This window comes from Anser cygnoides, unplaced genomic scaffold (genome assembly GCF_040182565.1).
Source record: "Anser cygnoides isolate HZ-2024a breed goose unplaced genomic scaffold, Taihu_goose_T2T_genome scaffold_55_1, whole genome shotgun sequence".
NCBI classification, from domain to species: Eukaryota; Metazoa; Chordata; class Aves; order Anseriformes; family Anatidae; genus Anser; species Anser cygnoides.
In genome coordinates, this window is record NW_027103077.1 from 19742 (window position 1) to 38476 (window position 18735).

The window sequence follows — 18735 nt, forward strand, 5'->3', positions numbered from 1 at the left end:
ATCTTTCCGCAGTTCACGTACCCGAGCAGCTAGGGCCGAGCTTGGTTCACTGTCCCACTTCCTCATATCTTCTCCGTGGTTGCGCAAATAAATCCACAAGGTGCCTCGTGGTGTGCATCCTGTATACTCCCTTGCTTGAGCCGGAGAATGCTGGCACTTAATGGCTGAAAGATTCCTCCATCTAGGTGAGGAGGAAGTTATGTATTCTTCTAACCGTTGGGACAGTCTCTCCACGGCTGAGATGCAGGCCCGTACTGGGGCAGAGAGATTTTCTTCATATTTCTGAAGGTGGTTGGACACAGCATCCACTGTTGGCCCCATCCCCTCATCCCAGTTTATTGCTGCCAGCGTGCTGGCATGTGATAGGGGTGCAGCCAATACAAACTTCTGCCACATGGATGTTGTGTACTGGACTTCATCAGGGTCTTTAGGCGTCTGTTCATGGTTCAAATTACTATAAATCATCTCCAGCACAGCTAATTACCTCAGTTGCTGCAGACCTTTCTCCATGGTGGTCCACTTGCCTACTTGATATACAATATCTTCCTTGTGGGGATACCTTTCTTTCACAGCTGCCAGGAGTCGCCTCCAGAGGCTGAGAACCTGTGTCCCTCTCCCAATTACTTTGTCAATGATCCTTTCTCTATAGAGGGATCCCAGCTGCTTGGCTTCATTGCCTTCTAGTTGTTGGCTGTTGGCCCCAGTGTCCCAGCATCGAAGCAGCCACGTGAGGATGTGCTCACCTGGAGGACGACTGAAATCCTTTCGTATTTCTCGCAACTCACTCAGGGATAGGGATCGAGTGGTTTCTGATTCCGTTATGATTTCCATCTCTTCTCCCTGATGTCGTTGTGATGACGCTGCTTTAGAGCTGCCTGCCTTTTTCTCTTCTCCCTCCTCCTTAGGAGGAGCTTCTTCCCTTACTAAACGAGCAGACTTGCGTTTCCATTGTTATGTCTTGACTATGGGGGCGACTGATACCATGGATGGTTGGTCCTCTGGGATGGTCACGGTGTGTGTTATCTGGTCATCAAATTCAAAGACTTCCCCATCCCCTTGAGGGTGCTGGGCAGTGTTAATTACCATCTGATAGGCGTGAGCCGGACCCCAGCAGAGTGCAGCAAGCTGGTGGAGTTCTCTGGTATTGCCAGGGTCAGGGCATATGTCTTTCAGACATTCTACCAAGTTTTTTTGGATTTCACACTTGTTCAGGGATGAAGTGAAAAACCATTGGCGGAGACAACTGTGACAGGTACCTGCCCATATCCTCACACACACCTTGCCACCCACAACTACTTTGTCTCGGGGCAGGTTCTTGGATGATATTCTTAATGAATTGTTTGACCTTAGGGAGAAAAAGAAACACATTTTGCAGGACTAGTAATAGGAGGATGACAGTTGACCAAGGGTATTCAAGATACTCGAAGGCTGCTGTGATTAGCCCACAGGGAGAGAAGAAGAAGGTACCATTCCCGATATTATTCACAAATTGACTTCTAGAGGAGAAAAAGAAGGCAGTGTATATCTTAATATTTCCAAAAAGATAATCTCCAGGAGACCAGAATGGTAACAGTGCAGGGCCTGAGTACCAGACTAAACTGAAGGCCAGTGTGTTACAGCACAGTGTAATAAAGAAACCAAACACAGATTTTAGCACGTTCTCTGGTTGGATATAGAGGAGAAAAGAGAGTATAATAGAGAATAGAGAACGGATTACATATGATATAGTCACACAGAAAAATATTAACAGCAAGCCGAACATTGTGACTAGCAAGTGTGTTAGTTGTAAATATTTTAATCAATTCTACTTCTATCCCCATCCTTTTGCACTACCCACCAGGTGTACCCTGGTCCTTGGGCGAAGACAATCCCATGAGTGGGTTTGCCTTTTCCCATGGCAGGAGCAACCCACACCGCCTTCCCCATCCACTTCCCTACATGCACTACAGGGATTTAGCTTCTCCCACAGTGTGTAGGGATTTTGTTTCAGCAGGACCAGGACGGCTGTCAGAACCATTGTATGGGCTGCTTCAGGGAAAGTTAACTCCATCCCAGCCAGACCCAGCACACACCCTCAGTAAGTTTGCAGATGATGCCAAGTTGAGGGGAAGTGTCGATCTGCCGGAGGGTGGGAAAGCCCTGCAGAGGGACCTGGACATGTTGGATAGATGGGCAGAGGCCAATGGGATGAGGTTCAACATGGCTAAGTGCCGGGTCCTGCACTTTGGTCACAACAACCCCATGCAACGCTACATGCTTGGGGCAGAGTGGCTGGAAAGCTGTGCAGAGGAAAAGGATCTGGGTGTGTTGGTCAATGCTCGCCTGAACATGAGCCGGCAGTGTGCCCAGGTGGCCAAGAAGGCCAACGGCATCCTGGCTTGTATCAAGAATAGCGTAGCCAACAGGACCAGGGAGGTGATTGTCCCCCTGTATTCTGCTCTGGTGAAGCCCCACTTCGAGTACTGTGTTCACTTTTGGGCCCCTCAGTACATGAAGGACGTCGAGGCCCTGGAACGTATCCAGAGAAGGGCTATGAAGCTGGTGAAGGGTCTGGAACACAAGTCCTATGCGGAGCAGCTGAGGGAACTGGGGTTGTTTAGTCTGGAGGAGAGGAGGCTCAGGGGAGACCTTATTGCTCTCTACAACTACCTGAAAGGAAGTTGTGGGGAGCTGGATTTTGGCCTCTTCTCACAAATAACTAGCGATAAAACAAGAGGGAATTGCCTCAAGTTAAGTGTTCCTTAATATTGATCCATTACCCCTATATTCAATTAGAATCATAGAATCATTAAGGTTGGAAAAGACCTCCAAGATCATCTGGTCCAACCATCACCCTACTACCAATGTCACCCACTGAACCATGTCCCGAAGCACCAGTTCCAACCTGTCTTTAAACACCCCCAGGGACGGTGGCTCCACCACTTCCCTGGGCAACCCATTCCAATGCCTAACCACTCTTTCTGAGAAGAAATTTATCCTTATTTTCAACCTGAACCTCCCCTGGTACAACTTGGATAGGACACTGTCAAACAGATTTTGGCAGAAATTACTTTGTACAATTCAGTGATTTCTTAATGTTTTCCTTCTGATTGCACTTTGGCACAGTCCCCTTCCAAGAGTATGGCAGCTGAAAACACTTTTTTTTTTGTCTGTTAAATCATCTTTGTGGTGAGTGTTCAACAGAAGCAAAATTCCTTTGCAAAAGAACTTAATTTGATATGTTGTCTTAATGCTCTCACTGGTTTTCTGAATGTATTTTTTACAGAAAGCAAAGCCTCTGCATATTGAAAATGTCAGCAGAGTTTGAATTACTAGTCATGTGCTGTTTTGAAAACATTGAAACCTTTTTGAACTGCAGCATCTGAAGGCAAAAGGTGAAACATGCATGCTCTATAAATAGCCTCTGTAGCGAACAAGCACTCTTCTGCTTGCAACTCTTTTGTTGTCTTTAGATAATAATGAACAAACTATTTTCAAGGTGAAATACTAGAGTTCTTGGTGGTTTTTTTTTTGGTTGGTTGGTTTTTGAATGGGTAAATATTTTCAGCAAAGGTTTGTAATTTCAATTAAAAGAGGAATTTTCTTTTTGAAGGGGAATACCTATTTGGAGTGAGGGCTTACAGCCTTTAGCAGAAGAGATTTTCTGCTGCTTTGGATCCATTAATGAACTGTCAGTACCTCCCAATCCCAGCGCAGGTCCAGTCCCTTTGCCTTCATCAAGGAGCACCTAACATCTCTTGGCAGCCTGTAAATTACTGCTGACGAAAGCTTTTTAGCAAAGCACAGTGAGTCAATTTTCTACCTGCTACAAACTTTTGATACTTTGGAGATGATTAGATGGTTATGTTAAAAAAGATGAAGGGGAGGGGAATAGCCCTTCGTGTTCAATCACAACAGTCCTACCAGGGCTTCTGAGTTGAAATTTCCTGAACTGCCTTCTGTGGCATGTTGAAACCTTTTTACAGGTTATATTTACTAACAACAATTTATTTCTTTAAATACACAAACAGAAAAAGAAGAGGAAAATCATGCTTAGTAATTCCCAGGCACTGCAACACAGTTAATGCAGAGCTGCTACATTTTGGGCTGTGAGGGCAGTTGATCTTTGTTTAAATCCTTTGTAATATAAGAAGGGTAGGTTAGGCAACTTGGCTGTGTTAGTGCTGTCATTGTTTAGACCAGGATCTGTGTATATAAATGTGTTGTGGTTTAACCCGGTTGGCAGCTAAACACCACACAGCCGTTTTCTCACCCTCCCCCCCTCCCCCCTCCCTCTCTGGGATGGGGGACAGAAACGGGAAAGTGAAGCCTGTGAGTTGAGATAAAGACAGTTTATTAAGACAGGAAAATAATAATAACAATAATAATAATAGTGATAATGATAATAGTATTAATAATAATAATGTGTAAGAAACAAGTGATGCACAATGCAATTGCTCCCCACCCGCTGACCGATGCCCAGCCTATCCCCGAGCAGCCGGCCCCCCACCCCGGCCAGCCACCCCTATATATTGTTTAGCATGACGTCACATGGTATGGAATACCCCTTTGGCCATTTTGGGTCAGCTGTCCTGGGTCTGTCCCCTCCCAGCTCCTGCTGCACCCCTAGCCTGCTCGTTGGCAGGACAGAGCGAGAAGCTGAAAAGTCCTTGGCCTGGTGTAAGCACTGCTCTGCAACAATTAAAACATCAGCATGTTATCAGCGCTCTTCTCATCCTAATCCAAAACATAGCACCCTACCAGCTACTAGGATGAAAATTAACCCTATCCTAACTGAAACCAGGACAAAATGTTGCTGCTAATAACAAGAATTCTCAAAAAATCTCTTTGTAGGAAGAGCAGGGAGATGAGTTTTCATCTGAATATGAGTAGGGACTTAGAGATAGTTCTTCTGCTAACTCTGTCTGGAGGCATTCATCATTCCAGGAGGATTTTAACCTTTTCAATACTTGAATTACATGCTGAAAAATTACAAGTGATAGTATTGTTGGAGTAGCTGGTTGGGCTTTTTTTTTTTAATTGCTTTCAAAGAAAAGACCCATAGGAGAGATTTTCTGTTGGAATTAATAGTTCAGTTACTTATTAAAAGTAGGAAGAAATGGGATCAAGCCCTTTCAGTGTTGAAGTGTTAGGGTTTTCCTCAGCTCACAGATGAGAAATAGTTTTATGTATGCTTTGTAGGAAACTGATATTAAAAAGAAAAATATCCCATACAATTTCTTTGAGACCAGTAATCCAACTTTCATATGCTGGGAATTAACCTGAAATAAACAAATAAACAGAACTGGCTAAGTTTTAACTTTAACTTATTTTTTTTCCTTCCTTGAGAGGGGGCACTTATAGGAGCATGTCATGAGTACTTAAAAACAAAAGTGAAAGGCAGAGGAAGGAGCTCATGTTATGAGGGGCAACTCCACTCCCCTTCTCTGTGCAAGTGTTGAGTGGAGCCAAGAGCAACAACACCAAATGCTTGATCTTGTTCAACCTCCCTCCCCTTCCTCTTTGTGGACTTTACAGCTTACTGGCTCTTCGGTTTAAACTTTAACCGCTTTAACTGGTAAACATCTTCATGCAAAGTCTAGGTTAGTGTGTGCAGATTGACCTTCTTCAGGGTAGAGTATCAGAGTACTGCAACTGAATGTAATCCAAACAGTGATGCTCACTGCACAATCTGCTCTGAAACGTACAGCGTAAACTGATGGAAAAAATAAAGATTTTCTTTTTCGTTTCCTGTAACTTGAAGAGCTTTTTAGAAACAGTTGGAGATTTGGACTAGAGCAATGTATATATTTTTTCCACCTAATTTTCATGTAATACTGCTTCCTGCAACACACTTTCTTCTGTTTCACAATACTAAATCAGTTTTGGAGTTTAGGTGGTGTGGTTTTATATGATTTCCATTATAAATAGTTAATGTATAACACCTTGCTTGTAGTGTTTATTCCAGATTTTATATGCACTGTCTGTTCAAGTTTAATACTGATCTTGATCTGGCATATGAAATGTCATTGTTTTTCTCTGTATCTATGCCTCTGAATTAATGCTTGAGACAAGATGAATGTCATGCTTAGGTAAAATAAAAGAAAAAAAGAAAGGAAAAAAAAGAAAACCCAAATTCTGCTATTCATCGAGGAAGTATTGAAAGCAAGACCTGGGTCTTCATGTTTGGGTCTGATCTTCAGAGGACAGTGTTCAAGACCTTTGTTCAGCAGGGTTCTTTGTCGAGCAGTGGTGTCCTTGCTGAAGTGAACATTTTTCTTGTCACGTACCATACCTTCTTACATTATATGAAGACACTGCTCTTTTGCCTTGTGCTTTATCATGCTGAATGGAAAACTGACTCATAATGCAGATTTCTGAAATGGTGCTTGCACATCTCATTCAGTACTATAACTCCGACTTCCTGTGTATTGGTAACTGCAGCAGTTTCCATCTCCAAAAAGCTCTGCAACCATAGCTGTCTAACCGTATCACTTGTGTGAAAGTGAGCTTTAGCATCACCGTAGTGGTGGGAGAGGTGAAAGCAAAGAGGTTAAGTGATGTGTGTAAATGAATCAGTGTCAGAGTGGAGATTAGGACTGGGGTTCATGCCATTAGAGTGCACTACATCCCTCTTGCCTATTGACAGAGTAGTTAAATTTGCTGGTAGGTGCAATCTCCTTAGTGTAGGGTTTGGAAAACTGCTGCCAACTTGCTGAGCTACTGGGAGTTTCACATTGGTCTTAACTGGATGCAACTCTGCTTCTGCAGCTAGGAGTTACCAAATAAATGTTTTCCTTACTATCAATCTTTTATAAATGTTGTAATGGAATGGCAAAGAAGGGTTGTAAACTGGCTTTTTACCTGCCTTAGATTTTGTCGGAGATGAAAAGGGTATGTACATATGAAAGGGTTTGTCATATTTGTAATTAAAGCCAAGTTCTTCAAGATGCATCATTTCTCAGAAATGATTTTCTTTTTTCTTTTGTAACTAAAGGTAATTAATAATGAGATTATAGTATTTTTCTTAATAACATAAGCTTTCTTTCTTTTCCCGCACAGGTTTCCACTTGAGTGGCACAGTGACAGAGCCTGCAATGCAATCGGAGCCAGAAACTGCTTGCAATGTAGCTATCAGCTTTGATCGTTGCAAGATTACCTCAGTGACCTGTAGCTGTGGAAACAAGGATATATTTTATTGTGCCCACGTTGTGGCACTCTCTTTATACCGGATCCGCAAGCCAGATCAAGTCAAACTGCATCTTCCCATTTCAGAGACACTCTTTCAAATGAACAGAGACCAACTACAAAAATTTGTACAGTATTTGATCACAGTGCACCACACAGAAGTTTTGCCAACTGCTCAAAAATTAGCAGATGAAATTCTTTCTCAGAATTCAGAAATCAATCAAGTCCATGGTAAGTTTGATGCTTGTTCTTCCTTTTGCCTCATTCCCTCCTTGGTTTTGAGTTGTATTTTTTTTTGTGGCATTCAGGAGCATGACCTCCTGAGGTCCCTTCCAACCTGAGTTATTCTGTGATTCTATGATGTTTACGAAAGAGAATTCTGTTACTAAAACTTCACTTTAAGATGTTTAGAAAATAAAATTTCTTGGGAAAGAGAAGAATTCATAAGCAATGAGCTTGATGTCTCTAATGCTGTTAATACATGTCCTGATCTACTTCACACACATAGTGTATTTAATTGAAGTGACTTTTTTTTAAGTGGGAAATGGTAGAGTAGGGCTGAACAACAGAATACGGTGCTCTTTAAAAGTGAAAAGGGAACTGTTTAACATTTAATAAGATAGATTTTCTCTTTTTAAAATATAATTTTTCATACGGCCCTGCTTAAACTAGCAAAATTTAATTGAGAACCTGGCTGAAAGAGAGGAATGGAGGTAAATAGCAGGCAGTTTTCCTTTCAAGAAGGATAAATGTGAAGTGCTCCAGTGCTTAGTATTAGAATTGTTTGGTGATCTGGATTTGTGAAGGAAGTAACAACAAAGTGAGTCAAAATTAAAGAAATATCAGAAACCCAAGCAGATGTAAATAAGCAGTACAATGTAAAATGAAATGAAGCATTGATAGCAGCTAAACAACATGAAAAAATAGTTTGAAAACCATATTTTAGGAAAGGCTTTTGTACTTACATTAAACATTAAAATAGAACTTGTTATATAGAAAATAAATCATGAGTTTTTGTTTTGAAACATGGAACATAAAAATAAGGGGACACAATGAAAACACTGCGTGCAAGTCTAGACTGATAAGTTTTTATCTGCCATGTGAAAGTAGACTTTGAAACTTATTGCTATATAATGTTTGTGAGACCAGGATTTTAGCAGGAGAGGTTAGATATTGTCAGCAAATAAGTTAATGCGTTTTGCTGTGCAGATGGAAGGGAAAAAATTTTTAGAAGTTAAATTTATTTGAGAGTTTATTAACTTTCTTCACCATCTTACCATAGAATGTCCTGGTTTTACCTTTTCTGTTATTTAGCACTGGCTGTTTCACAGCAGTTGGTGTTTTTCTTTGATGCTGTATACTGTTTAACAGTTATTATATTCCACCCAAGAGTTCTGAAATTAAGGACCTGATGAAGTGATTTATGTATGAACTTTGAATCATTTGGGGAAATCAAAGACATAATAATATTTTTGAATCATTAATTTTATGATCTTTGGGTTTTATATAATTATTGTTTAGAATAGTTCTGAGTATGCTAAGCTTATAAAATCAATTACTGTTACATTGTGAATCAGTATACAGCAAGCTTGGTTTCTAGCTGGGACCATTCAATCTTTGCACAGTACTCAGTAAGATATGCTTTTTATTTGTAATTGCTTTTTTCCATATCTTCTTCTCCCTAATGCTGCCATGGAATTACATTTATTAAATTTGTACTGAAATGATCTACAGTTCATTTGTATACATCAATTCAAAAGACTTTTATAAAGTGCAGTTCAGAAAATTCAGTAAGGCTGAGTTGGTAATTTGGCATGGTTTCAGCTACAGATTAAAAAACAGCTCACGCCTTAAAGACTACATTCTGTTATTTTAATAAAATTTCACTGTTGACCTGCTCCTGAGTAGTTTACAATATTGTATATTCTTAGCCTATTTTCATCAATTTTGTGGGATAGACCAGTGGACAGTAAGGTGGGTTGAGAACTGGCTGGCTGGCTGAGCTCAGAGGGTGGTGATCGGCTGGAGACCGGTGACTAGCGGTGTTCCCCAGGGGTTGGTGCTGGGTCTGGTCTTGTTCAACATCTTCATCGACAACCTTGATGAGGGACTAGTGTCCATCCTCAGCAAGTACAACGATGATACAAAGCTGGGAGGAGTGGCCGACATGCCAGAAGGCTGTGCTGCCATTCAGCAAGACCTGGACAGGCTGGAGAGCTGGGCAGGAAGAAGCCAAATGAGGTTTAACAACAGCAAGCGTAGAGTCCTGCACCTGGGAAGGAACACCCTCATGTATCAGTACAGGCTGGGGGATGACCTGCCGGAGAGGAGCTCTGCAGAGAAGGACCTGGGGGTCCTGGTAGACGACAGGTTGACCACGAGCCAGCAGTGTGCCCTGCTGGCCAAGAAAGCCAATGGGATCCTGGCGTGCATAAAAAGGAGTGTGGCCATGTTGTGGTTTAACCCGGTTGGCAGCTAAACACCACACAGCCGTTCGTTCACCCTCCCCCCTCCCTCTCTGGGATGGGGGAGAGAAACAGGAAAGTGAAGCCCGTGAGCTGAGATAAAGACAGTTTATTAAGACAGGAAAATAATAATAATAATAATGATGATAATAGTACTACTAATAATAATGTGTACGAAACAAGTGATGCACAACGCAATTGCGCACCACCCGCTGACCGATGCCCAGCCTATCCCCGAGCAGCCGGCCCCCCCACCCCGGTCAGCCACCCCTATATATTGTTCAGCATGACGTCACATGGTATGGAATACCCCTTTGGCCATTTTGGGTCAGCTGTCCTAGGTCTGTCCCCTCCCAGCTCCTGCTGCACCCCTAGCCTGCTCGCTGGCAGGACAGAACGAGAAGCTGAAAAGTCCTTGGCTTGGTGTAAGCACTGCTCTGCAACAATTAAAACATCAGCATGTTATCAGCACTCTTCTCATCCTAATCTAAAACATAGCACCTTACCAGCTACTAGGAGGAAAATTAACTCTGTCCTAACTGAAACCAGGACAGATATCCACCCCTTATTCCATACCATTTATGTCATGCTCAAGTTACACCCTTTCCAATACATTCTAATTAATCACCATTTTCATCTATGGTATATAGCAATCATGGTAGTGATGACATACAGTATTATATAATAATTAACATACTACAATTCAACTCATGGGCTATTCTCACCCAGTATCAAATCCCCTTGAGGTACACACCGGACCTCCCCATTCTTTTGCATTACCCACCAAGTGCATCCAGGTCCCTGAGCAAAAGCAATCCCACGAATGGGTTGGCCTTTTCCTGAGGCAGGAGTAGCCCAGACTGTCTTACCCAGCATGTTTCTTACGTGCACTACAAGAACTTTATCCCCTTCTACAGTGCGTAACAGGTTTGATTGGGCAGGTCCAGCTCGGTTGGCAGATCCCCTAGTATTGGCTAACCATGTATGTTTATTCAGCACTGGGCGCCACGGGGGGGGTAGCCCCACCAAAATCGTACGCACCTGACACGGTAACTTGCCATGGTTATATGCAGCAGAGTTACATATGCATGAAGTTTCACAATACGCCTATACTTATTCATAACCTGTCCCCGCTTCGTATTAAAATTAGTTCCAAGGAGTCATTTCCATAAACTCCTTCCTTCTACGCTTGCGCAGTGTATCCTGGTGGTGGTCTTCGGGGGTCGTGGGGATGAAGATTGATGACTCTTCCTCATCACCGCTAGTTGACCTCTTGTCTCTGCGCAGACTCAGTTGCTTCTTGGATCTTGTCCATCCGCAGGACCAGTTTCTACCAGTTTCTTAAGATAGGCTCACACTGTTATTAAGAGACTGACCTTGGTAAGGGGCCCAAGGCTTCTTGCTTTAATTAATTTGCACAAGCACCATAGTTAGTAAAGACACTAAGTAGCATCCTAGTTTCATGCTGTCAGCACTCTATCTCTACTTGATAAGATTCCCCTAACTCCCTGTCTCAGTCCCCCCTTTTCGAAAAAGTTAGTAAATTCTTTTACTATTTCTAGGTTCAATATAGTGTTTCTCTAACACTCCTTCAAAATATGTTAGACTCCAGTTTCCATCTGAGTTGGTTCTTTTTCCACTTGCTGTAGGAGTTTCCTGTACTCTTAAAACACCATAAGGTACATTGGATCACTACGCAAAGCACCATGAACAAAACCACGACCACGATTATTGTGATAAACAACTGTTTCAGCCAGGTTAGGTTTGGCAACCAGGAAGTTAATTTTTCAACCAAGTCTATAAATCCCCAGGATGTATCATCCTGAGCTACTGCATGCAAAATTTTATTCTTTTCCGAAATCTTCTCCAGGTCAGTCTCAATCTGTTTTTGTTTGTTAACATATACACAGCAAGTTTGGTTTATGACTGTACACAATCCTCCCTTCTTGGCTGAAAGCATATCTAATCCCATCCTATTCTGAAGTACTACTTTGTGTAGGGAGGAAATTTCTTCCTGTAATGTCGAAAGAACATCAGCTGTGGCATTTTCAATAATTTCTAATGTGGCTGAGATATTTACGATAGCTTTTTCTGTTTCACTTATTCCCAGGGACGGAATCAACCACCTTACAAAACTAGGGAATCCCATGGGTCTCATCACGAGGGGGTTATTCGGAACAGTACGTGTTTGTCTCCATAAGGTCTGGACTATTACCGGAGTTGGTTCAGTGAATATACCCCCTCGAGGGCTAAGATAGCCCCCAATACAATGACCCTTCCAATTTAAGGGTAAGCTTTTTCTAGCACGCCCATCTCCACATAGCCAATAGAATCCTTTTTGTAGCTTGCAAATTTGTGTGAGAGAATTGAGGCCGTGAGATCCTGCATTCGTATCCTTTTTATCAGCACATATTGTGACACCTACACCATAATCTCTAATTTTAGTAAGATTAAAAATTCCTACATATTCTGCCATATTACAGTTGTCAGGTTCCTGGGCTAAATAACTAAGTGGACCTGTACCTACGCATGGGGTTTTATCGTTTAAGCATCTGGTGTATATGTTAACATTGTCGCATGGGAGTAGTTCAAATCTCTCCCCTAGATGTTCACGATCATCCTTGCCAAATGGACATGTTCCATTTCTTGGGTACGCAAAGGTCAATGTCCAATTCATACTGGGTATGCCCCATATGGGGAATTCTAGGTTTCCTCTAGGCAGCAGTGTGCACACCCAACAGTCAGAAAGGTTGAAACTATCACTCACTGCCTGGGTGAGTTTCACATAGGTATTGTGCACCCACTGTTCAGTTTCCTTGACCAATGATACCATTAAGACCATGAAAAATGTAACCTTCCAGGTTGCACCTGAGTAACCTTCCATGGGGTCTTGGGTGCCTTTTCACTCTGGTATGACAGATCCAGGCATTCTGTTCCTTGATTCTGATTGCTGTGAAAGAGGTGAGGAGTACCTGGAACGGTCCTTCCCACTGAGGTTCCAAGGTCTTCTCTGCAAGAGACTTTACATACACATAATCTCCAGGTTGTATATTGTGCACTGGTCCATCTAACCCTCTACCCCGAGTCCCACTCACATGCTTTCCAATTTCATTGAGCTGTTTACCTAAGGCCACCATATAGGAGGTCATAATTTCATCCCCAGCTTGCATGGATATCCCTCTTTGTATTCCATAGGGTCGTCCATATAAGATTTCAAAGGGGCTTAGCCCTTCCTTTGCCCTTGGTCTAGTTCGTATACGCAAAAGGGCTAAAGGAAGAGACTGAGGCCAGACCAAATTTGCTTCTTGTCCCAATTTCACAATTTGCTGTTTGATTAAGTGGTTCATTTTTTCTACTTGGCCACTCGACTGAGGGCGATATGGAGTATGAAGTTGCCAGTCTATACCCAAATGGCGACTAATTTGTTGTACCACTTTTGAGATAGTGTGGTCCTCTGTCAGAGGATATAGTTGCTGGAACTCCAAAACGCGGTATTATTTCTTGTAGTAATATCTTAGTTACCTTGGCTGTTCTGGTTGGGAATGCTTCTGGCCACCCTGAAAAGGTGTCAGTTAATACCAATAAATACCAGTACCCCCCTTTTCTTGGGAGTTCGGTGAAATCAATCTGCCATTGTTGTCCAGGCCCATTACCTTTTCCAATTTGGCCCATTTTTGGCTTGGGAGTGTTCTTGGGATTAGTCTGGAGACAAAGATCACATTGCTGAGTTACCTGTCTTACTGTGGTATATAAGTTTCTGGCCACAATTTCTCCAATTAGATGTTTATACAGGGCCTCTGTTCCCCAATGTCTCTTCCTATGTTCTTCTCTCACCAAATGCCATACCAAGCAGGAAGGAATAATTAGCTTCCCTTGTGGGGTGAGAGCCCACCCTTCTTTGTTATATGACCCTTCTAAATCTGAGAAGAGTTTCTGATCCTCTTTAGTGTATTCTGGCTTACCTTCTAAGGAAATTCGTCCATCAGGGATCAAAGCCCCTTCTGTATTTACCTTAGTTTTAGCTACTTGTTTTGCCTCTCTGTCCGCCAGCTCATTTCCTCTCTCCAATTCTGAGCTTACTCTCTGGTGTGCCTTAATGTGCATAATCACCACTTTATCAGGGAGTTGAACTGCCTCCAGCAGTTTCAGGACCTGTTCAGCATGCTTGATGTTTTTGCCCTGAGAGTTTAATAATCCTCTCTCCTTCCAGATTGCTCCGTGTGCATGTACAACCCCAAAGGCATACTTTGAGTCCGTATAAATGTTCACAGTTCTGCCTTGGGCCAGTTCCAGGGCACGAGTCAGAGCAATTATTTCTGCCTTTTGTGCAGAGGTATTCATGGGCAAAGGCTTTGACTCTATTTTTTGGCTGGTGGTGATGGCATATCCTGCATGCCTCTTACCACTTAGGACATAGCTGCTTCCATCCGTAAACCAATTTTTCCCATCTTCCATAGGGCTGTCTCTCAGGTCCGGACGGCTTGCATATGTTGCTTCAATAGTCTCCAGGCAGTCATGATGCACTGGTTCTCCCATGTTTCCACTGAGGAAAGAAGCTGGGTTGACAGTGTTAGTGACTACAATTTCCACATCATCCTGTTCTACTAGTATAGCCTGATATCTCAGGAATCTTTGTGGAGATAGCCAATGTCCACCCTTTGCTTCTAGTACTGCGGATACTGTGTGGGACACTAGGACAGTCATCTTCTGGCCCAGGGTAAATTTTTGGGCCTCTTGTATGTTCAATATTACTGCTGCGACTGCTCATAAGCATCCAGGCCAACCTTTTGCAGTTGCGTCCAATTGTTTGGAAAAATAGGCAACTGCTCATCGATACGGGCCCAGATCTTGTGCTAATATTCCCAAGGCAATCCCCTGCTTCTCATGTGAGAAAAGGAAAAATGGCTTACTCACGTCGGGAAGCCCTAAGGCTGGGGCCGACATTAAAGCTCTTTTCAGTGACTCAAAGGCTTGCGTGGTCTTCTTGTCCCATTTAAGGTATTTCTGATCAGTGGTCGTTAGTGCATATAGTGGTTTAACAAGCAGTCCATAATTATAGATCCACAGTCGACACCACCCCGTCATCCCCAAGAAAGTCCGTAACTCTTTGACCGTCTGGGGTCTCTGAGTCTGACATATTGCCTCTTTACGGGCCTGTCCCAAAGTTCTCTGTCCCGCACTAATTTCATAGCCCAAATAAATCACCTTGCGCTGTATTACCTGAGCTTTCTTCTTGGATACTCGGTACCCTTGGAGTCCCAAGAAATTTAGCAGACTCACCGTCCAGGCCATACAACCACCCTCCGTCTTGGTAGCAATCAGGATACTGTCCACATATTGTAATAGCTTCCCTTCTTCAGACTGGGCCTCCCAAGATTCCAGGTCTTTTGCGAGTTGATTACCAAAGATGGTAGGGCTATTCTTAAATCCCTGCGGCAACACCGTCCAAGTGAACTGAGTCTTACGCCCACTTTTAGGGTTTTCCCATTCAAATGCAAATATTTTCTGGCTGGCTTCATGGAGAGGGAGGCAAAAGAAGGCATCCTTTAAGTCTAAAACAGTAAACCAGGTTAGTTCAGGTGTTAATGCAGTTAACAAGGTGTACAGATTTGCTGCTACTGGGTAAAGGTCTTCAGTGACATGCAAGTCCTGGACCAGGACTTTACAGCTCGCAAGTCCTGGACCACCCAATACGACCCATCGAGTTTGCAAATGGTTAATATGGGGGTACTGAAACTGGACTCACATTCTTTCAATAACCCAAATTGTAAATATTTCTCTATTACTGGCCAAATTCCTTCCCTATCTTCCTTCTTCAGGGGGTATTGCTTAACTCTTACTGGTTGTCGACCTTCCTTGAGTTTAACTTCTACAGGTGGAGCATTCTTTGCTTTTCCAGGTACATCGGTGGCCCATACCCCAGGATATACCTGGTCTAGGATCTCTTCGCTGATTTTTCCTTCGGTGGGAAAACTGGTTAAGGATAGACTCAGAATTTGAATGTACTGCCGATCTTTTACCTTCAGGGTAATTTCCCCTTCTTCAAAGGTAATCTTTGCACCCAGTTGCCCCAACAAATCTCTCCCCAGAAGAGCCTTTGGAGAGTTAGGCATATATAGAAATTTGTGGATGCCCCATTGTTTTCCCAGTTTGTACTTTAAAGGTTCACAGAAATATGCCTTTTCACTTTGGCCAGTTGCCCCTTTTACCATAACATAGTCATTTCCCAAAGGCATCAGAGCCTGATTCAAAACTGAATATGTTGCTCCTGTGTCAACCAGAAATTCTAATTCTTGTTGTTTCTTCCCTAGCTTCATTATAACCAGGGGATCTGCTAGGGTAGATTCCCCAGGTCCCCTTCAGTCTTCCTTCATGTGGGCTACTATTTTCCCCACCTGGTGGCTTCGTCTCCTCTCTTTGTTTCTTGGGCATTCCTTTTTCCAGTGACCAAACTTCTTGCACAAAGCACATTGATCCTTGCCTAATCGGGACTGTTCTTGTCTAGGCCTTCTTTCCTCCTTTTCCCTGATTACTGTCACCAGCCTCCTTTGCCCTTGTCTGTATCTTTCCTCTCTGTTACTGAATACTCTCCATGCCTCATCCAACAACACTTCCATATTTCTACCTTCTGTAGGACGTAACTTCTGGAGCTTACGCCTAATGTCCCCTGTGGACTGACCCAAAAACAGGGAGACTAATTGTATCCCTACCTCGGACCCAGGATCCAGCAGTGTGTTACGGCACATCACATCCCTCAGTCGATCCAGGAATTCATATGGGGACTTGGAGGGACCTTGTTTAATTGTGTATAGTGCTGACCAATTTATAGTTTTAGGAATGGCCTTCTCCATTCCTTTTGAAATCCACTCTTGATATGCCTGTAACCTTTCCATCTCTGCGGATCTATTTACATTCCATTTTGGATCCTGGAGGGGAAAGTATTCCTTAACATCCCCTCCAGTAGTCTTATAATGAGCCTCAGCCAAATCTCCTGCAGTTTTTAAAATCAATTGCTTCTCTGTCTCAGTCAGGTGTTCTAACAATAACTGTATGTACTTCCAATCAGGGTTATGTTGCTTTACAATGAAATGAAAATATTTGGTGACACTTACTGGATCATTCCTGTAATCTTTCACAACCCTTTTCCATTCTCCCAGATCAGTAGTGGTAAAGGGTATTTTGATCAGCACTGCCCCGCCATCAGGCCCTACTGCCTCCCGGAGAGGTGCCTGTAAAGCTGTGGAAGCATATTTCTTTCTGGTACTGGAAGATACAGGACTGTCCGGGGGAGTGGATGCTCTGTCTGAGTCCTCACCCTGTTCCTGTGGTCGAGGGGGAGGCTTAAACAAATCTGTTAGATCCTGCTCTGGTGCTTGATAGATCTTTTCTGCTCTGGTACACCTTTGTCCAATACTGCATGCCGAGCAACACCGTGTCAATTTACCCCTAAGCTCTTTGTTATTTTCTTACTCGAGTGCCAGTACCATGGGATCCTGTGGTGGTGCCATTCCACAGTCCCTTTGCCACTCCGGGTGATTTCGGAGGGTAAAAAACATCCGCATATGAAACCTCATCCCACTTTCCTTCTCTCCTTAAGAACAACAACAACTGTAAAAGAGTATTATAATCTATTGTCCCATTGAGTGGCCACTTAGCTCCATCCTCTAATTTATACAGTGGCCACCACTGATTACAATATTTGATAAGGATTTTCTTACTTTCTGTACCTCCAGTCCCGAAGATATCCCTCCAGTAAGCTAACACACAGCCTAAGGGGCTCTTCTTCAAAATTCCTCCTTGAGTATTTCCCATTTTACAACTCCTTTCACTGAAACTTCTAAACCGTTACTTAAATAATGCTCCCGCCTTTCCCTTGTCACACGTCAGGATATTTACAGACGGGACGCACCACTGAGCCTGTATATTATCTAATCAACACTTAGATAAAACAGAACTCCCTTTTGATCTTTCATGCACTTCGTTCGTCTCTGGCCACTCCCCTCGCAGAGAATACGGAACCGCGGATTGGAACTCGGCACTCGCTTTGCAGCGATGCTGCGTCTCACTCACACAGCACAATCACACAATCACACAAAGGGCCCCTTACACTTCTTGTTCATACCACAAAAATATATAACTTAAAACAATAATCAAACTTGTTTGTATCATCTCAAACTCACACACACAAATGCCTTCAACATGAGCTATCTAGACATTTACAAATAAGACCTACAGTTATTAACATTCCAGCCAATATCCCTCCAGCAGCTGCAAACATTACCCAAGTAACCTTGTCACAATTGCGAGAGGCCCACTTACCCTTCTCCTGCTTCTTATACAGTCATTAGCAGGCCCATCCTGGCTCCCAACACTGTGATGCAGCGGTAACCTCAGGTTCGCTCGATCTACTCCCAAGGTCGCTAGCAACCACTCTATCGGTCACCAAATCCCCTTTGAACATGCAGGGTACCCTTCTCTCATATGGGGACTATGCTGCACGCCAGACGTCTTCTGTGCGATTTACCAGCTGCCCCAACCACGCGTACGACTTACAGGCCCATCCCACAACACATACCGTTTTATCCGCAGATTCAGAAGGTTTTTGTCTGCTCCCGTGGTGAGCGGCTGGCAGCGGAGACTCCTCCGAGGAAAGTGCTCGGGGGTGCCCAGGAGCGCCCGCTCCACAGTCGATCCCGCGGCCAAGCAGAGAGTCTCCTGCCTGGCTCGCAAATTGACGTGCGGAAAACAGACTCCACAGTCAGTAAGATTGTAAAGTAGGTATGTTTATTCAGCGCTGGGCGGCATGGGGGGTAGCCCCACCAAAATCGTACGCACCTGACACAGTAACTTGCCATGGTTATATGCAGCAAAGAGTTACATATGCATGAAATTTCACAATACGCCTATACATATTCATAACCTGTCCCCGCTTCGTATTAAAATTAGTTCCAAGGAGTCATTTCCATAAACTCCTTCCTTCTACGCTTGCGCAGTGTATCCTGGTGGTGGTCTTCGGGGGTCGTGGGGATGAAGATTGATGACTCTTCCTCATCACCGCTAGTTGACCTCTTGTCTCTGCGCAGACTCAGTTGCTTCTTGGATC

General features: G+C 43.4%; 1 protein-coding gene across 2 annotated transcripts in view; it reads left to right on the forward strand.

The window, feature by feature from the left end:
• Positions 1-3155: 3155 nt before the first annotated feature.
• LOC136789553 (zinc finger SWIM domain-containing protein 6-like) overlaps positions 3156-18735 on the forward strand; it is a 93973-nt gene continuing 78393 nt past the window's right edge. Inside the window, exons 1-2 of one of the 2 annotated variants that reach the window (XM_066989603.1) lie at positions 3156-3374; positions 7042-7398. In XM_066989603.1, the coding sequence (XP_066845704.1) occupies positions 7077-7398 (322 nt within the window). In that variant the 5' untranslated portion in view covers positions 3156-3374; positions 7042-7076. The remainder of the gene's footprint in view (positions 3375-7041; positions 7399-18735) is intronic. The other variant, XM_066989602.1, reaches the window with a different exon arrangement.